This window comes from Bombus bifarius, unplaced genomic scaffold (genome assembly GCF_011952205.1).
Source record: "Bombus bifarius isolate JDL3187 unplaced genomic scaffold, Bbif_JDL3187 scf7180000007996, whole genome shotgun sequence".
NCBI lineage: Eukaryota > Metazoa > Arthropoda > Insecta > Hymenoptera > Apidae > Bombus > Bombus bifarius.
In genome coordinates, this window is record NW_022884376.1 from 6,483,953 (window position 1) to 6,507,691 (window position 23,739).

Consider the following 23,739-nt stretch of genomic DNA (forward strand, 5'->3'; position numbering starts at 1 on the left):
ATGTTAACTAATTTAGCAAGTACAAAGTAAATAACGAATCAACGAAGCAACAAAGTTCCAGGATTTGTATCTCCACTTACTAAAATAAATTTTTTGACCGAGAGAAAGCAACAAGGCATCTGAATTTCTATCTATGTTTACCAAAATGAACCTTTCGAAACGAAAGATCGAAAAGACAGTCCTATTTTATTTCATTACACATATCTAACAAAAATCATCTTCCATTATTCGATAATATCATTCCTTTGTGTTTCGATACGACGCACAGTGTAGCTTATTCGAATATTAAGTATGCTCGTGGGTTGTGAATCAATTGATAACGCTATTAATTAACGAACGTAGCGAATAATTGTTACACTCGAGATGGAGGGTAGAAAGGGGTTATAAAGGTTCACTGCGAGAGACTTTCGAAACTCGGCAAGCATTGTTTTATTCTTCAGTGTCTCGTTTCCTCTTGTGACCATTCTCACCAAGCATCGCGATAATATTCGTCTGGTAACAAGCCGTCCTCGGTTCCTCCTGTTTTGTTACATAAGGGAACAAGGTGAGAATGCTTCTTAAACTCTATGCTGAGCTTTAAGTGTTCCTTCTTCCGGGAAGTATATTCGGCTCCTTACGAAATCTCCTCCTTCTTTTTTTTTCTTTTTTCTTCTTCCTTTCCATGCAGATTCGCCGATTGAAACGTTCGATTCTGTGAGAGAGTGCAAGATATCCTTGACGATAATCGTCACTTTCGCGCGTGACATCAACATTCGTTGTCATTGACACTTTTAATACTCTTCAATTACACCATATTATATTCCCAGCAGTTTTTAATCTTTGATTTACTTTACGCTCAACTACGTTTAACTGCTGTACGTCGTAGCGACCGATTCTATTACGGTAATATGTTTTTAGTCTAGAAATATATACAACGATTACGTTTCAATGGATTTAACGATGGTTATAAATCTTTCGTTCGCGCGATGATAGCGAAAGCGTTGAAAAGGGGCGATCGCTCAAGCCACATATTTATATACTTACTTTCTAAATACTGTTAATAATAATGCATCTTATATTTGAAAGATACACGAGAAACACGCGATAAGTCGATGCTTGTTGATTTTTCTTATTTTATGTCATTTAATGGCTAGAAGAGAGTACACTTTAATTCTTTCGTTTTCATAAATCCAGTGGAATGTTGCTTTCATTTATTTCTAAATCTAGTAGAACTAAATCTAAATCTAGTAGAAAGAAGATTTAAAAAATGATAGACTACAGATAAGTTTTATTTTAATTTGTAAACAATTCCTCTGCGAATCGCTTGTTTGCCTATTATTTGCTTATTATTAAATAACATGGATACGAAAGGAATTAGAATTTTGCTTTCGCGAAACGTTAAGTCGAACTCTATCGTTGTTCTAAAATTCTATGTCTCGCCGAAGAAACGTAAAATAGTGTACCGGAGAAATCTCTTCGAGCTTGTGCAAATATTTCAAATCGAATATTTAGCGCAACGTGTTGTTCGCGAGGTTTGCAAAATTGCCACGGAATGAGTTGGAAAGGAGTGAAAGGAATGAGAGAGCAGAGACAAAATTCCGAGAATACTTTGTTATTCATTCGCGTGGAATTAATAATATGTAATTCTAAACACTGTGTACGTCTAACACGATCTACTTACAATTATTTGCACAGTAGACCTCTTACAAATGTAGAATAACTATAAAAGACTGTTTTGAAATTGTGTAAAAGCGACCGCTTTAACTAAGAAATCAAACGGATTATAGAAAGTTTTCCTTTCTTCGTTTTGTTACTCTTAATAAATGAATGGGAACGATGTAAAGTAGAACGAATTTCCCGATTCATGCTAAAATATGCTATAATTATAGTATTACGACGTACTTGACCAGTATTCTCTCTTTTCAAACGGAATAACATGAAATTAGAAATTTATTTATTAACATTATAATCGTAATTGTATTCGTTCCACTTCACAAGATTATAATATAATTACCATGTATTTACATTACCTGTGCGATTTATTTAAGTTACATGTAATTCGTTTAATCCAATAATCTCGGTAGATTTCATCAAAAATGTTATTTTACTTTATCGAATTTCGTGATCATGCAAAGGTACTACATCGAATGACACGAAATTAAATATATTTAAATATTACAATAAATACAAACTGCCAATACTTATCATATTGTAGCCACTGTATATACTCGTCATAAGATAAAAGATAATTCAATCGCACAAATTAATCGTCGAGGTATACGATAAACTGTTATCGCGAATCGTACCTAGTCGTTCTGATCAAACTGCTTTTAATTTCCTTCATATTGCGAGACCGTTTATCCACTTCCGTCTGAACACAACGAGCGCGGCAACAAGCAGTTACACGTGAGAAGAAATAAACGATGAACGCCAGTGAATTTCATCCTGTGACCAAGTGTGTTTCACTACTATTTTCACCGAGTTATCGCGTGAAACGGCTCCGACCGGTGAAAGAAACCGTGAAGGTCTTCTTTTGAGACTGTTGAAATGCAAATTAAACAACGCTACTTGTATTAAGACCGTCTGTCACAGAATTGGCCAAGAGATTCGGCAAGCGCAATCCCTGCTTATTTAGATCAGTTTCTTTTTTCTTTTTTTTTTTTTTTTTTTTGCTATAGTTCGCTACCGCAGGCAACAAGGAAAAATCATTAGTCAGGATTTCGCGAATAGCGCCGTGACACCGAATAATTTGCATTTTATATCGACTAACACCCATTCTTCGCTTTCGCAACAACGAAGAACGACCTGTTTCGTTAGCTGCCGCTATAAACCGCTTTTAATCTTGCATAACGACCAATCTGGAAGATATTAGATCGAAGATCATCTCGATATCCGCTCGGTGAATGCCTTCTTCGTTCTTATACCGTAGATCCTTCGCGATCTCTCCGTCCCTGCTATTACAGAGATATTTGACTTGGTATTGTTCGATTTTCTAGCAACAAAATCGTTAAATCTCGGTGAGATCTCGAGGTAGAGGAAATGGGAACTCTTCGATGACATATCGTACGATGATACGCTTGCGATGTTTATATTTTGAAATCGGACAGGATTCAAGGAATTCTAAATGGTGCAAGTTCCTCGAAGGATCGAGGATACAGCGTGTTTCGTAAGATCGATCTATGTACTCGTGTTTAATCGAATCAATTTTTCCGTTAGATGGACGGATGGTGTGGGAGCGTCGCGATGAGAAAATTGTTGTGGCGGATGGCATAGAAAGCAGGAAGAATTTCTGCGTGTTTAGTCGCGAAAAGGAAAAGAAAACTGGAGTGAAACACGATCGTGTATGATAGAGCGAATTTGCAATTTACTCAACGTCGTAGCGAAGCATCCGAGCGTGAAGAATCGCTCGATAAATTCAATTACTTCGTTGCTAAATCACGGACAATAGAATCGAAATGAGAGATCTGCGTCCGATTTCAGCTGCGTACGAACCGATCGTACTAATCGCGGGAAATCAAAACGTAAAACGGAATTGATATTCAGGGTCGTTGGTTCGAATGCGGATTTCGTTTCATTCATCCATTAGTTGATTTAATACTGTCTAATACGTTTTATAATTCAGGTATGAATCATTGGTTTCTTTCGAAATCAGCGCAAGGTTATGTATTTGTTTTCATCTTTTGTAACGGTATGTGACTTGGAAGTTGCGTACATGTGCATGGCATCCATATAATTCTATTGACGTATAATACCATATCGTAAATCTAAATTTACACAAATAAATTTAATTTCTATCTATTTCGAGCGGATGTCAGCATCAAGCAAAGATAGAAACGTAGAGAAAAAATATGTGACTTGTTTCGTTTAACAACGTCTTGAGTCTCCCCTAATGAAACGCAAACTTATCGAAGATATAATATTAATGTATTCAATAATTTCGTAAAAAGTATAGGAAAATATCTTTCGTTCGATAACGTGAGGTTTTTTCTCGAATCGAATAGAGAAACTAGTCTCGCAATTCCATTAATAATTCCATAAATTAATTCCGTAAATAACTCTGTATTTATTCTAATTACCGCAATAATTTTACCCGATGCTATCCAACTTCATCGTCCCGATGAAATGCCGCGCAAGCAAAAAGCGGCACGAAGGACAACGTTCTCACCGCGATCAGAGTGATCAACGACACGACGTTTTGATTTCCGATAATCCGAACGATCTATCCCGAAGTATCATCGATCGAGAGGATACCGAGTGCGCGACGGAGTTCTCGATAGAAGAAACCAGGTGTGTTCTCCAGGGAGGCCTTCCTATGCCGCAGAGATCGGACCTACCGGAAGAGTGGGGAGCTCATATAAGACACGAAGCCAAACGCCTCTCCCAGTGACCAGTCTCGACACGAAAACTCATCAGCCGAGCTTCTTCGGTTCCCATAAGAATCACTTCACGCTTCTAGCCCCACCTTTGGATGGTTCCAGTCGCCGGATTGAAATTCCAGTAGATTCGAGTTAATCGAATTGGTCTTTCCCAAGGCCGAACACGCTACGAGTCACAATGGTATCGTCGTCGCAGATTCTCTCGTTATTTTTGCTGTTCCTGGCTGCGCACGGTGAGTCCCTATATTTACATTTCGTTTTACTTTTTTTACTCTTCTCCTTCTTCTTCTTCTTCTGCTTCATTCTCCTCCTTCGTCCACGTTCCTCCTGCATCTTCCGTCCCGTACCGTTGCGCCTACTGGTCTCTTCTTTCTTATTGTCTTCTTCCCACGTTGTCTTCCCCGAGGATGTAACCGTAGACGTTAACCACGATTTTGTTTTATCGCGTCGTTAAAGGGAGAGAAAGGAAGAGTCCGTATAAATTAAGTGACTTTACTGTCCGTACGGCGAACGCGACTCACCGCGTCGTGAACAATATCCACGCGATAAACGCTTTGAGTGCTGTTTACATTCGTCTTGCCGGTCGCTCGATGTTCCATTATCACGTGCTAATATGGGTAAAAAGAGCTGCCGGGTTGTAGGGGTTCGTCGATTTTTTATCAATCGATTAAACGGTAGTGGTAGCTCGAGCGCGAATACAGGCCGCGAGTGCAAGTGAAAACGGACTTTCTGTGATCAGACGAGCGCGTTTCTCGCGGCCGCTGGATCTAAAAAGTGTGCGCATCGGCCTACTTTCGCGGCAACGATTCTTCCGATTGCTCTCGCGCTTAATGGCGATGTCTAACACCGCGTCACCTCGTCCATCTTCTCCGTCGAAATCAACGGCGATTCGATTAAATATCCCTTTGGTAATCGCCGTGCATCGAGCACGTCTCGCTTTCGCGTTAAGTTCGCGTAGAAACGAGTGGCAATTAATCGAGCTGCAATTAATTGATAGCGTGTGGCGATTAACTTGTTCGTTACCGTACATCGAATCGCCGATTGTCTTCTTCGTGAGAAAATTTGCTCGACATCGAAACTTAACGAGTTCTCGTTAAGCTCGTTGACGAAATTTGATAAAAGATGGGCAAATTTTATACGAAAGAGAAAAAAGGAAAATTGCGTTAGAAGAAATACAGAATCGCATTTGTCATTTTCTATTGTCATTTGTCAAACCTCGAAGAGGATTGTGAAATAACGTTGGTTAACTCACGACCGTGTCCAACTAATTGCTGTTTCTCTGGATTGTCGGTTCTTCTATGCTTTAACCCTATTTTGTTGCACAATATCCGTTATCATTTAATATGGTATTCGTAACTCTGAGAAGTGCCCCTCTTCTAATAATTATTACACGGGCCTTCGTAAGACAATGACGAGCGTTCATCGGGTTTCACACATCTTGAGAACTTTCTCCCGTGTCTCGGGAGTGAAAATATGAAAGTAGCTCAGCCGACAGATTACACACACACACACACACACACATACTCTCTTTCTCTCTCTCTCTCCTTTTTATCTCTTTCGAATATTTTGCATCTGTAGATCGCAAAGCGACCGATTAATCTCTCGTTTAAAACTTCTACCACGATCAAACGGTATCAACGTATCGACGATCAGACGAATAAATATTCTTTCATCGTTTTAACAATCGTAAAAGATAATCGTTGTAATGATAATGAAGCGACGATGTCGATAAGCTTAGGAATGAGAGACTTCGCGTATGAAGTAGCAAAATGTCACTCGCGTATCTAGTCTCTTTAGTTGCGAAACACGGGTAAAAGTACTTCCTGTTTCATAATTCTTCCTAAATAAACACCTGATCACTATTTGAACGCGTAATTGTCAAACACCTTTCGATGCTTTCACCTGATGCCAAAAATACCACTCTTCGATTACGATTTCCCTACGTAACACGATTCTTCTAATGGAATAAACATGCGCGAGTACAACTTTGGCATACGATGAAAACGATGCATCGTTTTCTCAAATATTATCGTTCAAATAAGTTTCTATTAGCATCAGATTACTTTCTATGAAACGTACATACCGTGAATAGAAACTTTCGTTTCATTTTCATACCATTCATCATCTTCGTCGTTGTTTTCATTCTCGAACGACGCGTTTCAAAATCTAAAATCTCTCTCCTTCTTATCGATGCAGTTTTAAACTCCGCCTGGGGTTTAGGAGATTAATCCGCGAACCTACAACGTTTCGTTAAAATTTTGTCGCGTACAGCGTTGAGACGTACTTCTAGAATATAAGAACATTCGTGACTTCGTATCATTGCCATTTATCAAAGATTAATTTAAAACCTGTGATTTTACGGACAAGGATCACTTGACCAATAATTATATCGATTTCCGACGACTAATCTCGGTCTGCGACGAAATATTAATAAATAAAGGATTATTTATGGAAAAATGATAACGTAGACGGTGCTGGTCGCTACGGTTCGATTATTATAAAATCAAAATAGGCTCGCTCTATTATGCGTGGCAAAGCCAAAATAGTTTTAATCCGAGATCTAACGAGGCCACGCATCTCCAGGGGGTTAATCTCGTATCGATCTCTCTTCGATTCACAACGACTCTTTACGTAAGAGCCTCGACTTTCTATCGTGGCGTACAATTTTATTATAGAAATTATTTTCCAGCCGAACAACGGTCTAATTATTTATTCATTCCGGACGATTTCCGCTATCACTTCCTTTGCGGCCGACTGGAATGCCAGGACAAGAATTCTCGAATAATAGAACCGTCCACCTGCGTATTTTCTCGGGAACTAAGCGCGAATACGTCGTTCTATACGTTCGCGATATGGTTGCCTGGACCCGGAAGCTTTAACACAATCTGAAGAAAAAACTGCTATTATTCGGTTGATTAGTGGGAAAACTGTGAAACGAAAAGGAGAAACGTCGTTCGAGCAACGTAACCTCGAGACGAGGAAAAAGAAGCAAATTATACGGGTGGAAAAGAAGTAAAAGGAGGCTGCTTGGAAGCAAGCCAGAAAAAGACTGGAAAAATCGTTGTAGCGAAACGGCTAATACGCGTGACATTAATCACACACATTCCATACGTTTTTACATATTTTTACGTACAAACAACGCCGACAAATTTGTCGAGGAATATCGGTAAACATGAATTCTACCGATAGAAAAATAGACATAGTGGATGCGACACGAACGAAAATATGCAAAGTATGACACTCGTAATATTCGACGAGTAAGAGAAATCTCTGCTTACGTTCTATCTCTTTTCCTGTACTCGTACAATTCATAATTTACATAAACGTCGGCAGTCTATTGGTCGGCTGGTATTCCTTTAAAGAGTTGTACGATGGAAAAAAGGTGAAAGCAAAGGAATTACGGAAAGAAAAAAGTCATTTAACGTTTCAAAAATTCGGCCAAACGGATTAATTCCCTTTGACGATGATCGCGTTAAACACCAATCTGATAAAAACTGTACCCGAAGAAAGCGATCTCTTCGAAACGTATCCATCGAGCGAATAATACGAAATACTCGACACGAAGGGAAAAGGGGCGAGGAAAAGACAAAGAAAAAGGCGTGCCACGGACGAAGAAGAAGAAAAGGGAAGTGGCTCGTATCTCGTAAACGGTGTACGGATCGTGGAACGCTTATTACGCGAGTTGACTTTTCACGTGGAACGTTGCACTTTACGGAAGGAACGTGAAAAGGTGGGGCCCCGTGACTATCGCGACTACGACCATTTGCTCGCGTGTAACTCTTTACCGGTCACGGGAAGGCCGTCGATGTTCGTTTATTTCCACGATCAGGAAGAAACACGGTGAAACGTCCAGTAGCGACATTTACTCTTTCTGTAGAGTTTGCTGTCTGTCCAGTCGTACTGGTTCGGTATGCGCCAGAATTTTCCGCCTAACCAAACCTGTTCGATTTTTCATCTACCGGTTAGCCTGTCCTTGCTTGAAGATATGCGCGAGCATGGGAGGGAAAAAAATCGAAGCGTAGACGGAATCTCGTCGATTCGCCTTTGAACACGCTGGAATGGATTTAAAACACGGTTTTCTGGGTAAAGAAATATGGTTTTCTAATCGGTGGAAAGTCGATTTCGGTAGGAGTAATGGGGTACTTACTGGGAAAGTATATAAGCGCGTACATCAAGCTTACGGTCCGTGCATCGATTTAGAGAATTCGCATGAAAAAGAGTACAGACAGACCTTTCTCTTTGAATATCTCGCACGATGCATAGACCGATGTTGCCTTTGCGTTTACTGTTAGTCACGGACGTGCATATGTTAAAACAGTTACGCATGACTAATACTGCGCCGTTTCTCGACGAACACGAGACGACACCTTGCAACTCGACGTGTTTGGTTTATCTCGACAACCGTTCGAACACTTCGAGGACCGTATGATCCGACGACATTGCCTGAATTGCCGCATATTTTTCGAGCCATTTACATTTCGATTCGATCGTACGTTTATCGAATTATGTAGGTGCGAATTTTGTTTCACGCAACTTGAATATTCCAGCATCCCAGAACCTCGCATGGTTTTCCGCGAAAAACTTCTCGATATAATTTTTACGTCGACCAGAGGGTTTAATATCGAAACGAACTTGCCGAGCAGCATTTGACAAATGTAACATTCTATTAAAATCAACGAGCATATTTAAAGATACCTCTGATAACGTTTTCTAGCATGATATGCTTGAAAACAATTTCTCCGATGAAGAGCAAAATTTATTATTTTATTAAATTCTTGAAAAATCTATCTAATATATCGATAGCGGTTTCGTATTATTCATAACACTCCATTTATAGCATTCATTGCCTTTCTTACTGTTTTATTTAACGGTAGTTAACATTTTTATAGAATACCGTATGACGTATGTAATAGGCGAATTCGCGTCTCTCGTCGCCAACAGGTGGGAAATGAAAGACGCGAAATCGCGGCTCCAATCCGCAAAGCGTTAATCGATCCTCGTCTACATAGTAGATCGAGAGTGAAAAGTAAAGAAAGCTCGACCATAAACGTTCTTGATATATGCGTCGATGATTATGAAAGTGGCCTGAACGAAGAATCTAAAAAAAGAAAAATGGTTTTATCGTTTATTTTGCGTTGAACCTATTAACGCTACAAGAATCTGAAATCGTGTTCGCGAAGTAGTGGAAACCGTTAGATCGCGAGAGTCGGTTGTTGCGTCGTTAAACGCAGTTCAGCTCGTGCGTTAAACGCGAAACTTGAAAAATATCTGGCAAAAATATGTATATGACTTAGACCACTTTCATAACCATCGGCACATATAATACGTATTAAGAGCGACGAACAAGTATAAAATTTATGGATGCATTTTCGACTGTAGAAAGCGACTATGAAACAGCTACGAAAGTGGAACGTTAAAAAAGAAGATAGCTAAATGGGAGAGGAGGTTCGTAGTCCATAAGAACAGGCCATAGAAGATCGCACGTGTTATCTATGGAATGTAAACAATTAGGAGTTTCACAGTTGTACGTTGACTTCGATTCTTATAGTTAAACGCAAACTAGCGGCCTACTGCGACCACTTACTTCTTTACAAGGAGTCGTAAAGGAAGGGAAAGTATCTCGGTTCCACGACACTAATAAGAGTCTCTGTTACATAACCAGGCTGCCTAACCAGGGATGTGTCCACCTACAAAGTCAACAGGCGACTGTATCTTAGCGTTTCTCTGTAGAACGTTTTTGCTAATAATTTTTACGTATCTGCTATTTACGTTAACTTGTGGCTAACGATAAGATGTTAAACTCATCAAAATTAGAAATTATATAGTCTCGACAAATTTTTCCAAATTCTCGCTATTTTAGAAAATCGTATGCAACGTTCGAGGTAAATTATAATCTCGTCAGATTTTATAATCTCGATCAAATATTTATTTTTAAGTACTTTTTCTCGTTCCTTCTATCGTTCTTCGCTTCGTTTCTCGACCAAATCCTGAAGATTTTCGACCATGCTAAGAGCCACGCGTAGATGCTGGAACGCTAATGATTTCTGGCATGAAAACTCATTTCTCGTCGGTGGCGACTCGATTCTTCTAGCACGGTGCATTGTTTGCGCTCTATTGTACTCGCAGGCAACAACATTCGACATAATCGTCCAGAACAGCGGTTCTTAATCTGCGGTCCGCCGACGTATATCTTATTATTCGAATAAAAGATATTTGACAAAAGTATGTGTATTTATTTATTTATGTTAGATCTCTTTTCTCGACGTTTTAAATATACATATTCGAGACACGTCACGGATTTGAATTTTCAATTAAGTATCGGGCATCCATGGCGGCAGACAATTATTTAAAGGAGATCCGTGGTAAACGAAAGATCGATTCTTTACGCGTGATTCTTAGAAGAAACGCGAAGAAACAAGGCTAAACAAAGCTAAATGCGATATAACTTTCCACGCATGACGTCGCTCATTGACGAGGTTTGGCTGTGTTTCACCAAATTCTCGTTTCGTCGTCGCTATTGACGACAGACGCGTTTAAAGCGTTAAGAACCACTGTTCCAGAGCATTCTAGACTCGATAGAGTATTCTAGACGCCCGAATGGCGGCGAAGCGTTCCATTTGGAAAGGCGCGCAGGATACTCGAAGGTGCGCTGCGCGCTCGCTTTTCCTCGGCCGTGCAATCTCTGTCATACGAGTTACTCTTTCAGTTACTACGAAATTAATAGAAAATTTACCGAGCCACGGGACGAATATTTATCACTAGAAAAATGTATCATCTCGTCCTTTTTGAGATTTAATTCTGATGTACGAAGCGTGAGTGTAGGGTGGAACAGGAAGGAGCCATAAATATCGCTTCAAGCGGCCTGATATTTTAAAACACCTGGAAATTCCCTGCCTGCGTCGTAATTCGTGGTCCATAACAAAATGCTAGATGAATCATTTTCTTCCGTGCCTTGCAGCCGCGCGTGTATCCTTGACATTCAAGTGACCGTTCTAGAACAGTCTCCAAATTCGATCGTTCCATTTCTGCATCCTGAAACTGGTTTAAGCGTATCCTCTAATCCATTATCATAATCGGGCCTATTATCGAAATTTTATTCCAAACGCCGCATCGTTTCGTTCTTCCTCCGTTCCTTCCACATCGCGAAAAAAAGAAACAGACGTTGCTTTTTAATTGTCCGTCTAAATCAAGCGGATCGAAATGAAGACGAAACGAAGGTAAAAGACGAGAATTAGTTTAGTTACAACGCTACATGGAGACATTTTCACATTTTGGTTTCTCCGTTATTTTGGTGTTTTCAGATCGAGGATTTTGCTGTCTGACGAATTTCATATTTTCGTTGAAACATCGTCCGTATAAAATTTTGTACACTGATTATGGAAAAGTATTTGCACCTTTATAATCCGATTCATCATTCGGTCCAAGTATTAGGTTGTCCGGAAAGTGTCTTTCCTTCGCAAACGTGTTTTTTACAACAATGCACCTTCGTACAAACGTGAAACCGAGTCTGTGAAATGTCGCGATGTTTATCTCGACAGAACGAAATGGATCGTACGTAATTCGACAAAATAATATAAAACAAAAAACATCGTGCGTCTATTATCTCCTCATAAAACGTAAGAAACTTTTCGGACAACCTAATATATTTCCTATCATTTAGTAGCAATTTCTTTTCGAGTACCAAGATTTGGCATGAAACTGAATACGAAGCTGAAACGTAGAACCTGACGAGAAGAATGTTTCATTGTAAAATAAAAGTATCTGCAAATGCTTTTTCCAATCCCTGTAACTGTATCTATACCTACTCCTTAGTCCCTTAAACTCTCCAAATCTTCGTAATACCAGCATTTCCAGCATCGTAAGATGTTTTAAAGGCCAATGATTTCTTTTCGAGAAGAGAAAATATCGTATCGGACTTGTACGATCGTTTTTTAAGCAAGTTTTATGTAGAACGAAATTTCGGTGCTCGCTTCTGGACTCGAGAAAGTCACCGAACAACTTCTGCCTTGCCAGTTTCTTTCACGTGTTTAATTCTTTTCTCGGTTTATTAATCGCGATGTTCGATGAAGGATGAGAACGACATTAGAGTAGAAGTCGATGAATCGAATGTTCGATTTTGTGGAGGACAGGGTAGAGGAAAGGGGCGGGATGAAGGTTGCAAGTCAAGGCTAGACACTTTCACTCGTGCCCGGACCATGCTCTCTTGGGAGCGAGCTACGAGCTGCCTTCCCACCTTACTTTGCTATGTATGTATTCGCTTTTCTACCTGGTCTCGGACACCGAAATGCGCCCATTAACCGAGATATTACGACCGCTACGTGTAACCTCCTGTGGTTAAGCGATTGCGCCGGTCCAACTGTTCCATCGTGGCACCAGCAACTTCACTTGGGATGTAAATTAATTTCACGACTCTGGTTCATTGGAACGGCGCGCTTCGTTTGGGTGGTTTCAATCGTCTTGTCGCAACGTTAGCTTACCGAGAAATACGTACAGTATATACAATCGGTCGTAAAAGTCTGCGTACAAAAGTCAAACTTAGCAAATGTATCTGACTTAGCAAAGAAACTGAAAACACATTTTGTCGCAATATTAGTTTGTACTCACGTATCGGTATAATTACTGTAAGCGTATTTCCAAGAGGAAATTAAGAAATTGAAATATTTGATTCGTAGAAATCTTTGGGATAGGATTGCATCGGATCTTTAATTTTTTGAACGTCAAAGAGAAAGAGAGAGAGAAAGAGAGAGAGAAAGACATCTTACTATTTTTATGATTTCGCGTAGATGTAACAGGTGTACGTAAGTTTTGTAACTTTGTACCTTATATTGTTTTACTCACCTTTCGAGACTGGAAGTGAATGCGCTGAAAAATTCTCCGAGCTAACGTTTTTGTATTAATCTTGATTGATTGATCTTGTATTTGAGTAATAGTATTCACGTATTCGTATTCACACGATTTATTTGGTTGTTGGCAACCAGGATGATGGCAGAGGATGTTGGCAACGTGTGCATCAATCCGCCAACTATGACACGAATTTTCCTATCGCTTCTTACGCGGTTCGCACGCGTCGTTAAGATGAGTTTTACTTGAAGTTTCGTTAGAAAAGCCTCGGAATATGGCAACGATGCATACGCTTACGTGACTATTTTATACCTGGAAAGTTTCTTTATAATACGTTACGTATTTACGTATTGTAACCGTTGGCAAAACGAGTCAGAGAAGGAGAAACTCGATTATTTTTGCAGTCAGGAGCTACTGCTCTGCGAACACGCTTCGTTTAATAATGATCGATCCTAGTGACCGGTTAGTGAAGAAAAGTTCGACAAAACGTAAGAGAAATTGATAAATATTGCGAATAAATTATACGCGTATTTCTTTTAAGCGAAGACAAGTAGAAATTGACAGGAATAGTTTTAACACCTTGTATATAATGGCGTGAAAAAGGAAACGAGTAAGTAGGTATACCTCGGACTCAGACTGTTTGTATCGCAATTTTCACACGATTGCCCATAGCGCTTGCAACAAACGTTAACACCTTTCCAAGCACAGTGGGCATCTAAGAAAATATCACACAGAGGATTGTGTTCTGCAACGCTTGCCTTGCATAGATTTATCTTCTGATGAAAAAATTCGTATGGCGCGATAAAATAACAATATAATAATCGCATTGTGATGCCAGCGATTGAAAAACGACTGCCGCGGCATAATGGCAGAATAATCAGCGGGTACCAGCTACATTACGATGTCGTATCTTTATTGAAACAAGTATGAGAAGAGCTTCGGACCGTCGAAGCTTAACTATCGTGAATTACCAGCATGAAATAATTTTAATTGCATAATAAGAAAATGAGATTTCGATTTATTTAATTCTTCGTCGAATAAAATGCATTCCGATCTATTCTATCGACTAAAAATTACGCTTGAAGCGTATCGTGATAACTAGAGAACGTATCTGATGATACTGAAATGAAAGCTTTCGATGAAAGCTATCCCGAGCCATTACAGATAATAAATAGAAGAGAAAGTTTCTCAAAGGGTAACAGGAAAGTTGTATGAAAGACAAGTATGAGACAATAAGATTATAATTCGCTAAAAGTAACTTCTGTTTCAAAATTGTATAACACCTTTCGATCAAAATCTTCTTTTTCTCTTAACTCTAATTACGAATTCCAGTAGAGTTCGAACGCCAAATTTCTCACGGTTTACACGGTCGTATTTCTTTCTTTTTGGAAATGTTTATTTCAAGACAAAAACTAGGATCGTGACTCGTTCTGCGAGATCGATGTGCCAACGAACGATGAGTCAGAAACGTTCGATCGGATCGGCCAAGAAATCGTGTTACTATGCCTCATGGTCGACGGGAACGTGTTCCTCGATCGAAAGAAGAGATCACGAAAAGATGTTGTCGTGCAGCTGGATATTAAGTTGCGAGACGTACGGCCTTCCCAATGGAAATGACGCATAATTTCCTGCTCCCTTGAAAAACCATGCAGCAACTGTCGTACCTTATTAGTACTTTAGTATTTCAGTACTTCCAGTACTTTATTAGTACTTTTAGTAGTACTATAGAACTTCAAGTACTTCAAGTACCTTGGAACTTCAAGTACTTTAATACTCCAGAACTTCGAGTACTTTAGTCAACTTCAACTTCAACTTCAACTTCAACTTCAACTTCAACTTCAACTTCAACTTCAACTTCAACTTCAACTTCAACTTCAACTTCAACTTCAACTTCAACTTCAAGTACTCCAGAACTTCAAGTACTTTAGTACTTTGATAGTACTTTAATACTTCGAGTATTTTAGTACTTTAATAGTACTTCAGTGCTTCTAGTACTAATAGTACTTTCAGTACTTTAGTACTTTGGTACTTATTGCTTTAGTACTTTAGTACTGTATGTTAACCGTCGATAATGGATCGAGGCTGAGCGATCCGCCGCCAAGCGTTTCGTAATTGGTATTCATTAGCAGCTAACAGTTGTCATCCTCTTCGAATTACAGATTTCTTCCTCCATGTCGCGCACCTACGAACGACTCGTGAATGGGAATGATACGTTCCGAAAGAACGAAAGAGTACTTTGTTCGAAGATTTATCTCGACGGATGAAGGAAATCTGTGTAACGAATTTGATATTTAGATCGTCGTAGTTCCCATTTTTATCGAATGCTAATTCTCGTGATATCCTAAACTATCTTTTCCATCCTTCGTCCTTCTATCTCACCTACGATTAATTTGACGTACAGCTTTATTTCTAAAACACGTTTTACTCATATTTTTGTGCGTTACAGTATCGCGTGCTCAGAAGCAACAGCAAGAAGACCCTTGTCAAACAAAATCCAGAGTCGTCGGCGACATAGAATACTGTGATCGCTACTGGGAGTGCGTCAATGGTCGCCCAGAATTATTCGACTGTCCAAACGGCCTCGTATTCGCTGGAAAGCACCGTGGCGTGACCGAGGGTTGCGATTACCCCTGGAGAGCGAACTATTGCGACGGAAAACGTCAGGCGAATCCACCGATCCCGGCTGATCACTGTGACTGGCTCTACGGTATTTTCGGCCACGAGACATCTTGCACTCGTTACTGGACTTGCTGGAATGGCACGGCCACGGAACAGCTGTGCATCGGTGGACTTTTGTACAACGAGAGGGCCAGATCCTGCGATTGGCCGGAGAACGTCGAAGGATGTCAGAAACATCGTGAGTAGATGGAAGGTTTTCGCTGCTGGTCGAAAAATCTCCGGCAAATTATTCCATTTTATTACACCACGTCTTCCCCTCTATCTTTGCTTCTTTGACATCCGTTCCCTCTTTCGCAAAACGCGTAACATTTTGCCAGAGGCGACGTTCGCGATCATTCTCACTTTCGAAAGCGACCATGTAAGAGTCTACGCGCGTGTGGGTATGCGGCGCCCGTGGTTCTTTTTCTCTCTTCGCCTCGTGTAGTCTACGTTCGATGTCAGTGGCCTCCGCCGGGAAAAAAAGGTGAGTCGTTAATTAGCATTCGAAGCGAGCTCTCGTCGCACCTTCGTCTGCCCCACGCGTCGTATCGTCTCGTCTCGACGGTAACCGAGGAGCCTGACAAGTTGACGAACAAGAGGTCTCATTCATCGCGGCGAACTTGTAAAAGTACCGATCGCGGCCGAAACTGCTTGCAATATGAATTTACAGATTTACTTCATCCTTCATCCTTATCGATCCTACGTTGCAGACGATAGCTATTAAGACACCCACTCGTTCGTTCAAAGAAATTTCTGCTTCTATGGGTATTTTACATTGCGAAACGCGCGCGATACGAACGAAGCAACAGATTTCCCATAAAATATCGCGATTAAAGAATGTTTACTACGTATCGTCAGATGTCCTAATACCTCTAGTCGACACTGTACAACCACGCTCCTGTGTATAGAAACTACAGAATATTAATATTACAAAATATTAATCGAAAATGTTCGAACGACGCACGTACATGTTACATAAAATTACATAACCAAACGAATTGGAGATCGTCGTCCGCTAAAATTCCGAAATCCTCGGTTTCTAAGTACATAGCTTTTCTACGGCATTCCAAGTTTAAATTACTCTGCTAGATGCTAGAGTATCAAGATACTAACGCTTATCCGTGTTTCCTAACGACCTCGTCTTTTACACTGGCATATTCTATAACGCGTAATCGAATCTCCAACAGCTCTGTGCAACGACGACGCGAACGGAAACGTTCCGCTGGGCAAATCCTGCAACCGTTATTGGCAATGTCAAGGAGGATATCCACGGCTACAGAGATGTCCGGCCATGCTGGTGTTCGATCGAAGGTCGCTCAGGTGCGTGGTTCCACCCACCGAAGACTGCGACGTACCCACGACGCCACCCAACCTCGAGGGCGACCTCCCTGAAGGACGAAACGAACAAGAACCGGAGGAGGAAAACCTTCCACCGGGTGTTCCGCCATTGCCAGCCGGCGCACTGCCGATTCCACTTCGAGCTCGCCCCAGAAATTAAATTGTTCAACGCTTTTCGATAAATCGTAAGATCTTGGACTGCGTCTATGCGCGTGGAACGTGTAACGTAGGACGGTTTCAGGTTTCGTCTAAAACGAGCCGATTTTTGCAAATTACCGTACAAAGGAAAAATCATGGAGAATCGTTGAGCGATCGGTATCGTTTGGTTCGATATTATTTTACGTACTTCGCGTATTATTTCGTCAACTTCGTGTACTTAGGCGATCTACGGTTTAGACGATAGAGTAAGAGGATCGATTGCTCAAAGCTTGAAATGGACAAGACTGTTTAATCGCTTTATCGTTCGATTTGTCTTCTATCTGCCTCGTATTTACAACGCGTTCTATTATTTATTCTCTAGGAAACCAGATCTCTTTTAATATCGCGCCTGTCGAAATTGATTACTTCGGGCTAGATCGCTGGATCGTAGTTTCTTTCGTAAACATGTCGATAACACCGAGACAAAAAGGAGAAGCTTAAATGTTCAAGGATGATAGAATTGTAAAAAGAGATCGTTTGTGAGCAAATATTCGTTCCCGATTTAAAACGTAGCTCGTAAAATATAGCCTGTAGAATAATGTGTCTTCGTGAAAAGAAAGACAAAGTACTAAATCCTACTGTAAAGCAATTTCAAAACTAGCGATTAATATCTTTAGGTCCCTCGTCTTCTCGTTGGTTTTGTTTCATATACCTTGATCGTTTAGATCAATTTTAGATCATGAAATTCAGCCCACTAATCGCTCATTCCATCGTTCCTACGTCATACAAATATTCGTACGCGCTAAACACGTTGCAGTTACGCGCAATCGTGTTCCAACCGAGTTCCAGGCGACTCAGGAACCTTTACAAAATGTTCATACGTTACGCGTTACGCGCGTGAGAATGCAGTCCAAGAGCGTCGATCGGACGACAATCGTCCGCGAGAAGCGCGATCGAGAATTCATTCCAAAGTTTCGAAACGTACAGAAATCTGGATTGCAAGCCAGGAAACGTGAATTTACCGATATTGTGATCGGTATCGCGGCACTCGAATCCAGAAGAGATGGCGCGGGGTCGCAAGCGGCGTTGTTGAACTCAGTTCTTTATGTATATTCACCGCTTCGTTAGAAAGTATGTAACTACTTCTGATTAGAAGTGCTAGATATTCCTCTTTATATCTCATTCTTCTTCTTTCGTTTCTCTAATTATGGTCGTTTCGTCGACGACTATTTTGCGCACATACGTCTAAGTTAAAAAGGATATAGGTAAATCGTATGGAACACATCTTGATTGTACACCCCCTGATTATTGTTGTTAAGCAACTATCACCACACTGTTCTCTGTCATTTTTACAGTCAAAGTGTAAATATTCTCTTTTATCCATTCTCACTCCCCCCCCTCCCCCCCTCTCCCTTCTCGCCTTAATCGTAAGCATCTATTAAAACGTTCACAATTGTACGGATATAGACTCGTTGAAATAAAGTGTACGTTGTATATTTTTTGTACGCATGTCCACATTTTATTCCAATGTTCAGTGTACACGTCGTTGTCCCTGTCGTTTTGCAGTTGTTTTCCCTTTAAAACACATTTTTCTAACTAAAGGTAATTAGAAATATCGATACATCTATCTTTGCTTTTTATAATTATTATACATCTGTGAAATTGTACAGATCTATCGATATCGTCTACTTTGTACCGATAATGCAATACTTTGCGTTATAGTTTCGCTAATTTTACTGTTTCGTAACGTTTTCGGTGGGCGATTAGATTATTTTTTTATCAAGTAGAATATTTTGCTTCGAATAAACGGCGAAGGCTGCAGGTTTCGAGGTTCTAAAACGGTTGATAGACTCTTGCGAATTCGAATAGCGATGCTGACATCCCTGTGTAATTTAAACGGTATTGGCGCTGAAACAAACCGACGAATTACTTATAATTCTTGGTAAATTATATTTTACATAATTTTCATTCTCACTTTCATCGAAAATATGAAAATAAAAGTTAACGAAACGATGAAATCTCTAACGTACCAATGAGGCAGTTCGTCAGGATCCAAACAGCTCAGACTCACGGAATCGAAGAGTTTTCCATCGCCGCACGTAAGCAAACGTGGATTGCCATCGACGCAGGTGATCAATCTGCCACAGTCCCCAGGTACAGGGAATCTGAGAAACAAATATTCTCTATAAGTAGGATTACAAATATTTAACCGCATTTCTTCCTTGCTCTTTATCTCGCTGCTGTACCATTAAAAGAAAGAGAAACGACGAAAACTGGGTTTCTTAACATGACGGTAACGCCGAATAACCGTAAAACACGTGTCGCCTCTCAACGGGCGTTCCTTCGAGTTATCCTCTCGAAAGCATAGGGAGACCGGTTTTTAATTTCTGCGTCGGACAAAACAGCGGTCGCTGGTTATTTAAGGACATCGGCTTCTTTCGCTTTCAAACGAACGATTCAGCCTGCAGTAGGTAATTTATTTAATCGATAAATTCTCCTTCGACGGTGCAGTTTAAAGAAACCTCCGAAAACTTTTCGTTATTTGTATTAATATCTTTTTATTCCGTGTAAAATCAAACATTTATTTACCTTTAAATACTTGTCGGTATTTTAGTCTCCTGTTAATCACGACCCGTTATCAAAATAAATAACGAATTACAAAAACGAAAAGTGGAAAAGCATCTCTACGACAGACGATAGAGCCAAACAAAAAAGTCTGCATTTTGCGTACGAACTTCGATGATCAGATTCGCATAAATGCACATCGTGCATTTATAATCCAGCCATTGTTCGTCGCTCATCGAACGCCCATGTATATCAATCGCATACCCATCGAATAAATTTCCGAAGCGTTTATAAATAATATATCGTTGAAAACAATGGCAACTGCGAAAACAATGGTTTCGTAGGAACAAGTTACCTCGGGTAAGGCCAGAACTTGGCAGCAGCGCTGTGCGAAGGTACTTTGTGCGGGCACTTGAAGCCGACTATTTCCTCCGGATTGCAGTAGGGCAACAGTTGATCGGGCCAGACGCAAGTGTGACTCTTCTCGTCGTATACTAATCCTGCGTCGCAGTGCGCTTCCTCGGGATGTCCGTGGACGCATTTGATGTAAGTGGTGCTGCACAGGTCGCTGGCAGGATAGAGACCGAATTGATATTCGCAGCCGGGGCTACTGAGCGGAGTGACTGAAAACGACCCACAGATTTTTACATTTCGAACTTTCACGATGTTTATTAAACGACGTATCTGTGATTCTTCGGACTCCGGTTGTGTTTCTTGGTAACGCGATGCGTCTTGTTCTAACGTTTCGAGTCTGCCTTCAAGCAGACTGGAATGTTCAGGAAACGACGGAACAACGCGCAATGAAAACTACCAGGAACACGGTCGAAATCGGTCGAAAGAGGCCGAACACGGACCTCTTATTCTTCGTTTTTTAATAAGCAGAGAGACATTTGTGCGAATTCGTATTTTCAGGAATACAATTTAAAAGATAAGACCTGAACTGAAATTTCTTTCATCTACGAGATATCGCAACGGATGTTACACCTTGCATATTTCCTTGTATTCTTTGTATTTGCGTTGTCTGTCCACTTTTGAACCTTCAAATTTCCCATAAATTCGCGAAAGTCCGCAGTATGGTCGTAAGCATCGTTCGTATTCTTCGACGTAACGTGACAATTTCGACACGCTGTATCTTTCTAACACTTGAAACGTTTCAAGCTTGATCGAAATACGAAAGAATCGTCGTTGATACGTCGTGATTCCTTGCTTCAGTTTTATCTTACTTTTTAATTAGTGCTGCTTTAATACGCCAAGAGGGTAGACATATCAGAGCAAGGCTGTGATATGAAAATTCAAGAATCGCAACAGGATTAACGTTACGATTTAACGACGTGCTATAAACAAGGTGTTAATAAATCCAGATAGAAAGACAGAACCTTCGCGCGTAGCTCGTATATGCGTGTCGTTACGACATCGTCGCAATTGTTGAGAACGTAACGAGATACTTACGGTCAGCCTTGCGCTCTCCGCAGTGGACGGCCCAGTGATAGTTGCAATGGTCGTGTACGGCGCCATGGCCATCGAAAAGTAATCCGTTCTCGCAGTACTCGAGGGTCAGGGTGCCGTTCGTACAGAGGAAGAATGCGTTGCAGTCCTCGGGGTGAGCGTACGCGTGGACGCCATGAGGGTTGGGACAGGGTGGCGCACCCAACAGGGTAGCTGCTTCAACTATACATCGAAGTGAAAAAAATGTTATTTATCGATGGAAAAAATTATTATCATATTCGGAAAGACGAACGAAGTAAATCGATGAAGGAAAAAAGTCAAAGGTTTTCTCCGAAAAGTAACGTCAACATGTTCTATTATAACGAATGGCGACATTTAAAAAAACTAGAAAGATACAAATTTACGAGATAAGGAACAATCTAAAAAAGCAGATTTTAATAGCTAAAACGACTAATCGGAGCAATAAAGAAGAAGAAAAGTACGAGATAGGTCGTAAAACACCTGGAAACGATCGTATTGTTTTATGTTTTCTTGATTCGGTGGTTGTTAAACCGTCGTCATTTGCAATTCGAAATTTAGTCGAAATCTTACGAATCGAAGCGACTAAAATCTTATGCGATTTTAGACAAAGTTGCCGTCTTCTTCGTAGTTTCTTTACAAGTTCCGCTTCGTCTCATTTTGAGTAGAAAAATTGTCCGTGCCTGATCTAACAAACTCGGATATTGGAATAGGAGGAGGATAGAGAAAAGAAATGCACGCGTTACCTTGAAAGAATATATAAAGAACATTTACTACTACTAAGATGCTCATTCTGAACGAGCGAAACGATAGAGAAAGCGAGTCAAGGTTACAGACGGTGAATCTTGAATAGACAATCAAGCGAAAAGAAGAAGTACGACAAAACGCAATAGCGAAAAAAAAGAGGCTAGTTGCTGGTCGAGTAACAAAGCGTGTCGCGAAACAAAAATATTCGTGCATCGGCGAATGGAAAGTCGGCGCTTCTTTGTACGAAGAAACAATCAGGAAGAACACTGCGAGAAAACCGCAAACTACGGGTAGTCGAGGCTAATTGCTGGCAAAAAGATTTCTAGTAACCGGCGACGTTCACGATAGAAAGGAGACGGGCTAAGAACGAGAAGGCTGAAGGCAAAGAACAAACCAGCTCGAGGTAGAAAGAGAAACCCGCATATTTTAGCGATATTAATCACGCGAGTACGAGTTATTCGTTATCGAGAGAAATAGAAAGTAGCATCGATCATCGATAAGATGCCGAAAAAAAGCACGGCGAACGATGCTAATCCGATGAGAACTTAACGAACATCCGAGTCTTAAATATCAGCGGATATTCGAGCCGAAACGATCTGTAAGAAGAGTACCATCTACGATCGTAAATTACCAAAGCGTGGTTCTTCGATTGAATCGAGAAACTCTTTGAAATTCCCTCGCGCGGTAAAACAAATATACCGGCTACGTAATACGTTCGTTGTGTCTGTGATATGGAAGAAAGACAAAGAGGAAAGCACGTCGACAGAAAAGACACGGAGGAATACGGAAGAACGCGATGTAGAAAGAGGCGACGTGCCATCCGAATGGCGCGTGCATGAATAATGCAGCTCGGGTTAGATCGTGGTCGACGATATGGCGAATACGTTTCGGAATAATAGAGAGGAAGGCGTGCAAACCCGCTAGACAGACTCCGCCATTATATCATAGGTCACGTCGACGTAACCATATGGCGAGAGGAGGCGGTCGCCGAGACAACGGTGAAAGCTATTGAAATTGTATGACACGAGTGTCGTAACTCGAGGAACGAGCGAGACCAGACGCGAATACGCCTGCTGGGATGCAACCCGAACGGTCGATGCGCTTCTCTAGACGCATCGTTGGTCGCCGATGATCCGCAGGTCGAGAAGGAGAAGGAGAAGAAGGAGAAGGAGGAGACTTCGCCGTGAGGAATCTTAGCAGAGGTGTTCGATTTGACCGACGATGGTGAAAAAGAAAAACTTACCGGAGGCGAGAAAAATCACCACGGCCAAAAAGGTCACGCTCCTCCGGTGTTCGATCGTCATAGTGGTCGCTCGGTCTGATCCTCCACTCGGGTCGACTCTGACTACTGACACTTAGTTATCGACCTCGGAACAGAGAGCTTCTCCCTTCACTTGCTTGGTACACTTGCTCTCTCGTTACCCCACCCTACCGATCGTTCTCCGCGTCGATTTCTTCGAGCGATCGTGCGACTTCGGTGAACCGAGCCGAGCGTAGCCGAGCGGACAAGCGGCCGATCGAACGTCTCATCCGAAAATCCAAAGGGAATTTGCAAGAAGCGAAGCGAGAAACGTGAGAAAATGCGGTCCCAAAGGTAACGCATTCACTGCCATATGACTGTGAATTTTCTATA

At 41.0% G+C, this 23,739-nt stretch overlaps 2 protein-coding genes across 2 annotated transcripts; one reads left to right on the forward strand and one right to left on the reverse strand.

Annotated features, from left to right (window-relative positions):
• The first annotated feature begins 4,037 nt into the window (after window positions 1-4,037).
• Window positions 4,038-18,835, forward strand: LOC117205974 (protein obstructor-E-like). The gene is made up of 3 exons (XM_033444859.1): window positions 4,038-4,588; window positions 15,643-16,053; window positions 17,042-18,835. Exons 1-3 carry the CDS (start codon window positions 4,534-4,536, stop codon window positions 17,350-17,352), a joined length of 777 nt encoding a protein of 258 aa, XP_033300750.1. The 5' UTR covers window positions 4,038-4,533; the 3' UTR covers window positions 17,353-18,835.
• Window positions 18,825-23,634, reverse strand: LOC117205975 (protein obstructor-E-like). Its single transcript, XM_033444860.1, has 5 exons — window positions 23,350-23,634; window positions 21,345-21,563; window positions 20,251-20,518; window positions 19,361-19,495; window positions 18,825-19,238 (listed from the first exon to the last, which is right to left on the reverse strand). The coding sequence occupies exons 1-5, from the start codon at window positions 23,408-23,410 to the stop codon at window positions 19,223-19,225; spliced, it is 699 nt and encodes a 232-aa protein (XP_033300751.1). The 5' UTR covers window positions 23,411-23,634; the 3' UTR covers window positions 18,825-19,222.
• Window positions 23,635-23,739: the final 105 nt, after the last annotated feature.

Bases quoted from the DNA above. Each gene is read 5' to 3' on its own strand.
- LOC117205975 (XM_033444860.1), bottom strand. From the start codon at position 23,410: ATGACGATCGAACACCGGAGGAGCGTGACCTTTTTGGCCGTGGTGATT. The intron at 21,564-23,349 runs GTAAGTTTTTCT...TTCGATGTATAG, and splicing joins GGTGATTTTTCTCGCCTCCG to TTGAAGCAGCTACCCTGTTG. The intron at 19,496-20,250 runs GTAACTTGTTCC...TTTGTTTCTCAG, and splicing joins AAGTTCTGGCCTTACCCGAG to ATTCCCTGTACCTGGGGACT.
- LOC117205974 (XM_033444859.1), top strand. From the start codon at position 4,534: ATGGTATCGTCGTCGCAGATTCTCTCGTTATTTTTGCTGTTCCTGGCT. The intron at 4,589-15,642 runs GTGAGTCCCTAT...TGTGCGTTACAG, and splicing joins GCTGTTCCTGGCTGCGCACG to TATCGCGTGCTCAGAAGCAA. The intron at 16,054-17,041 runs GTGAGTAGATGG...AATCTCCAACAG, and splicing joins CGAAGGATGTCAGAAACATC to CTCTGTGCAACGACGACGCG.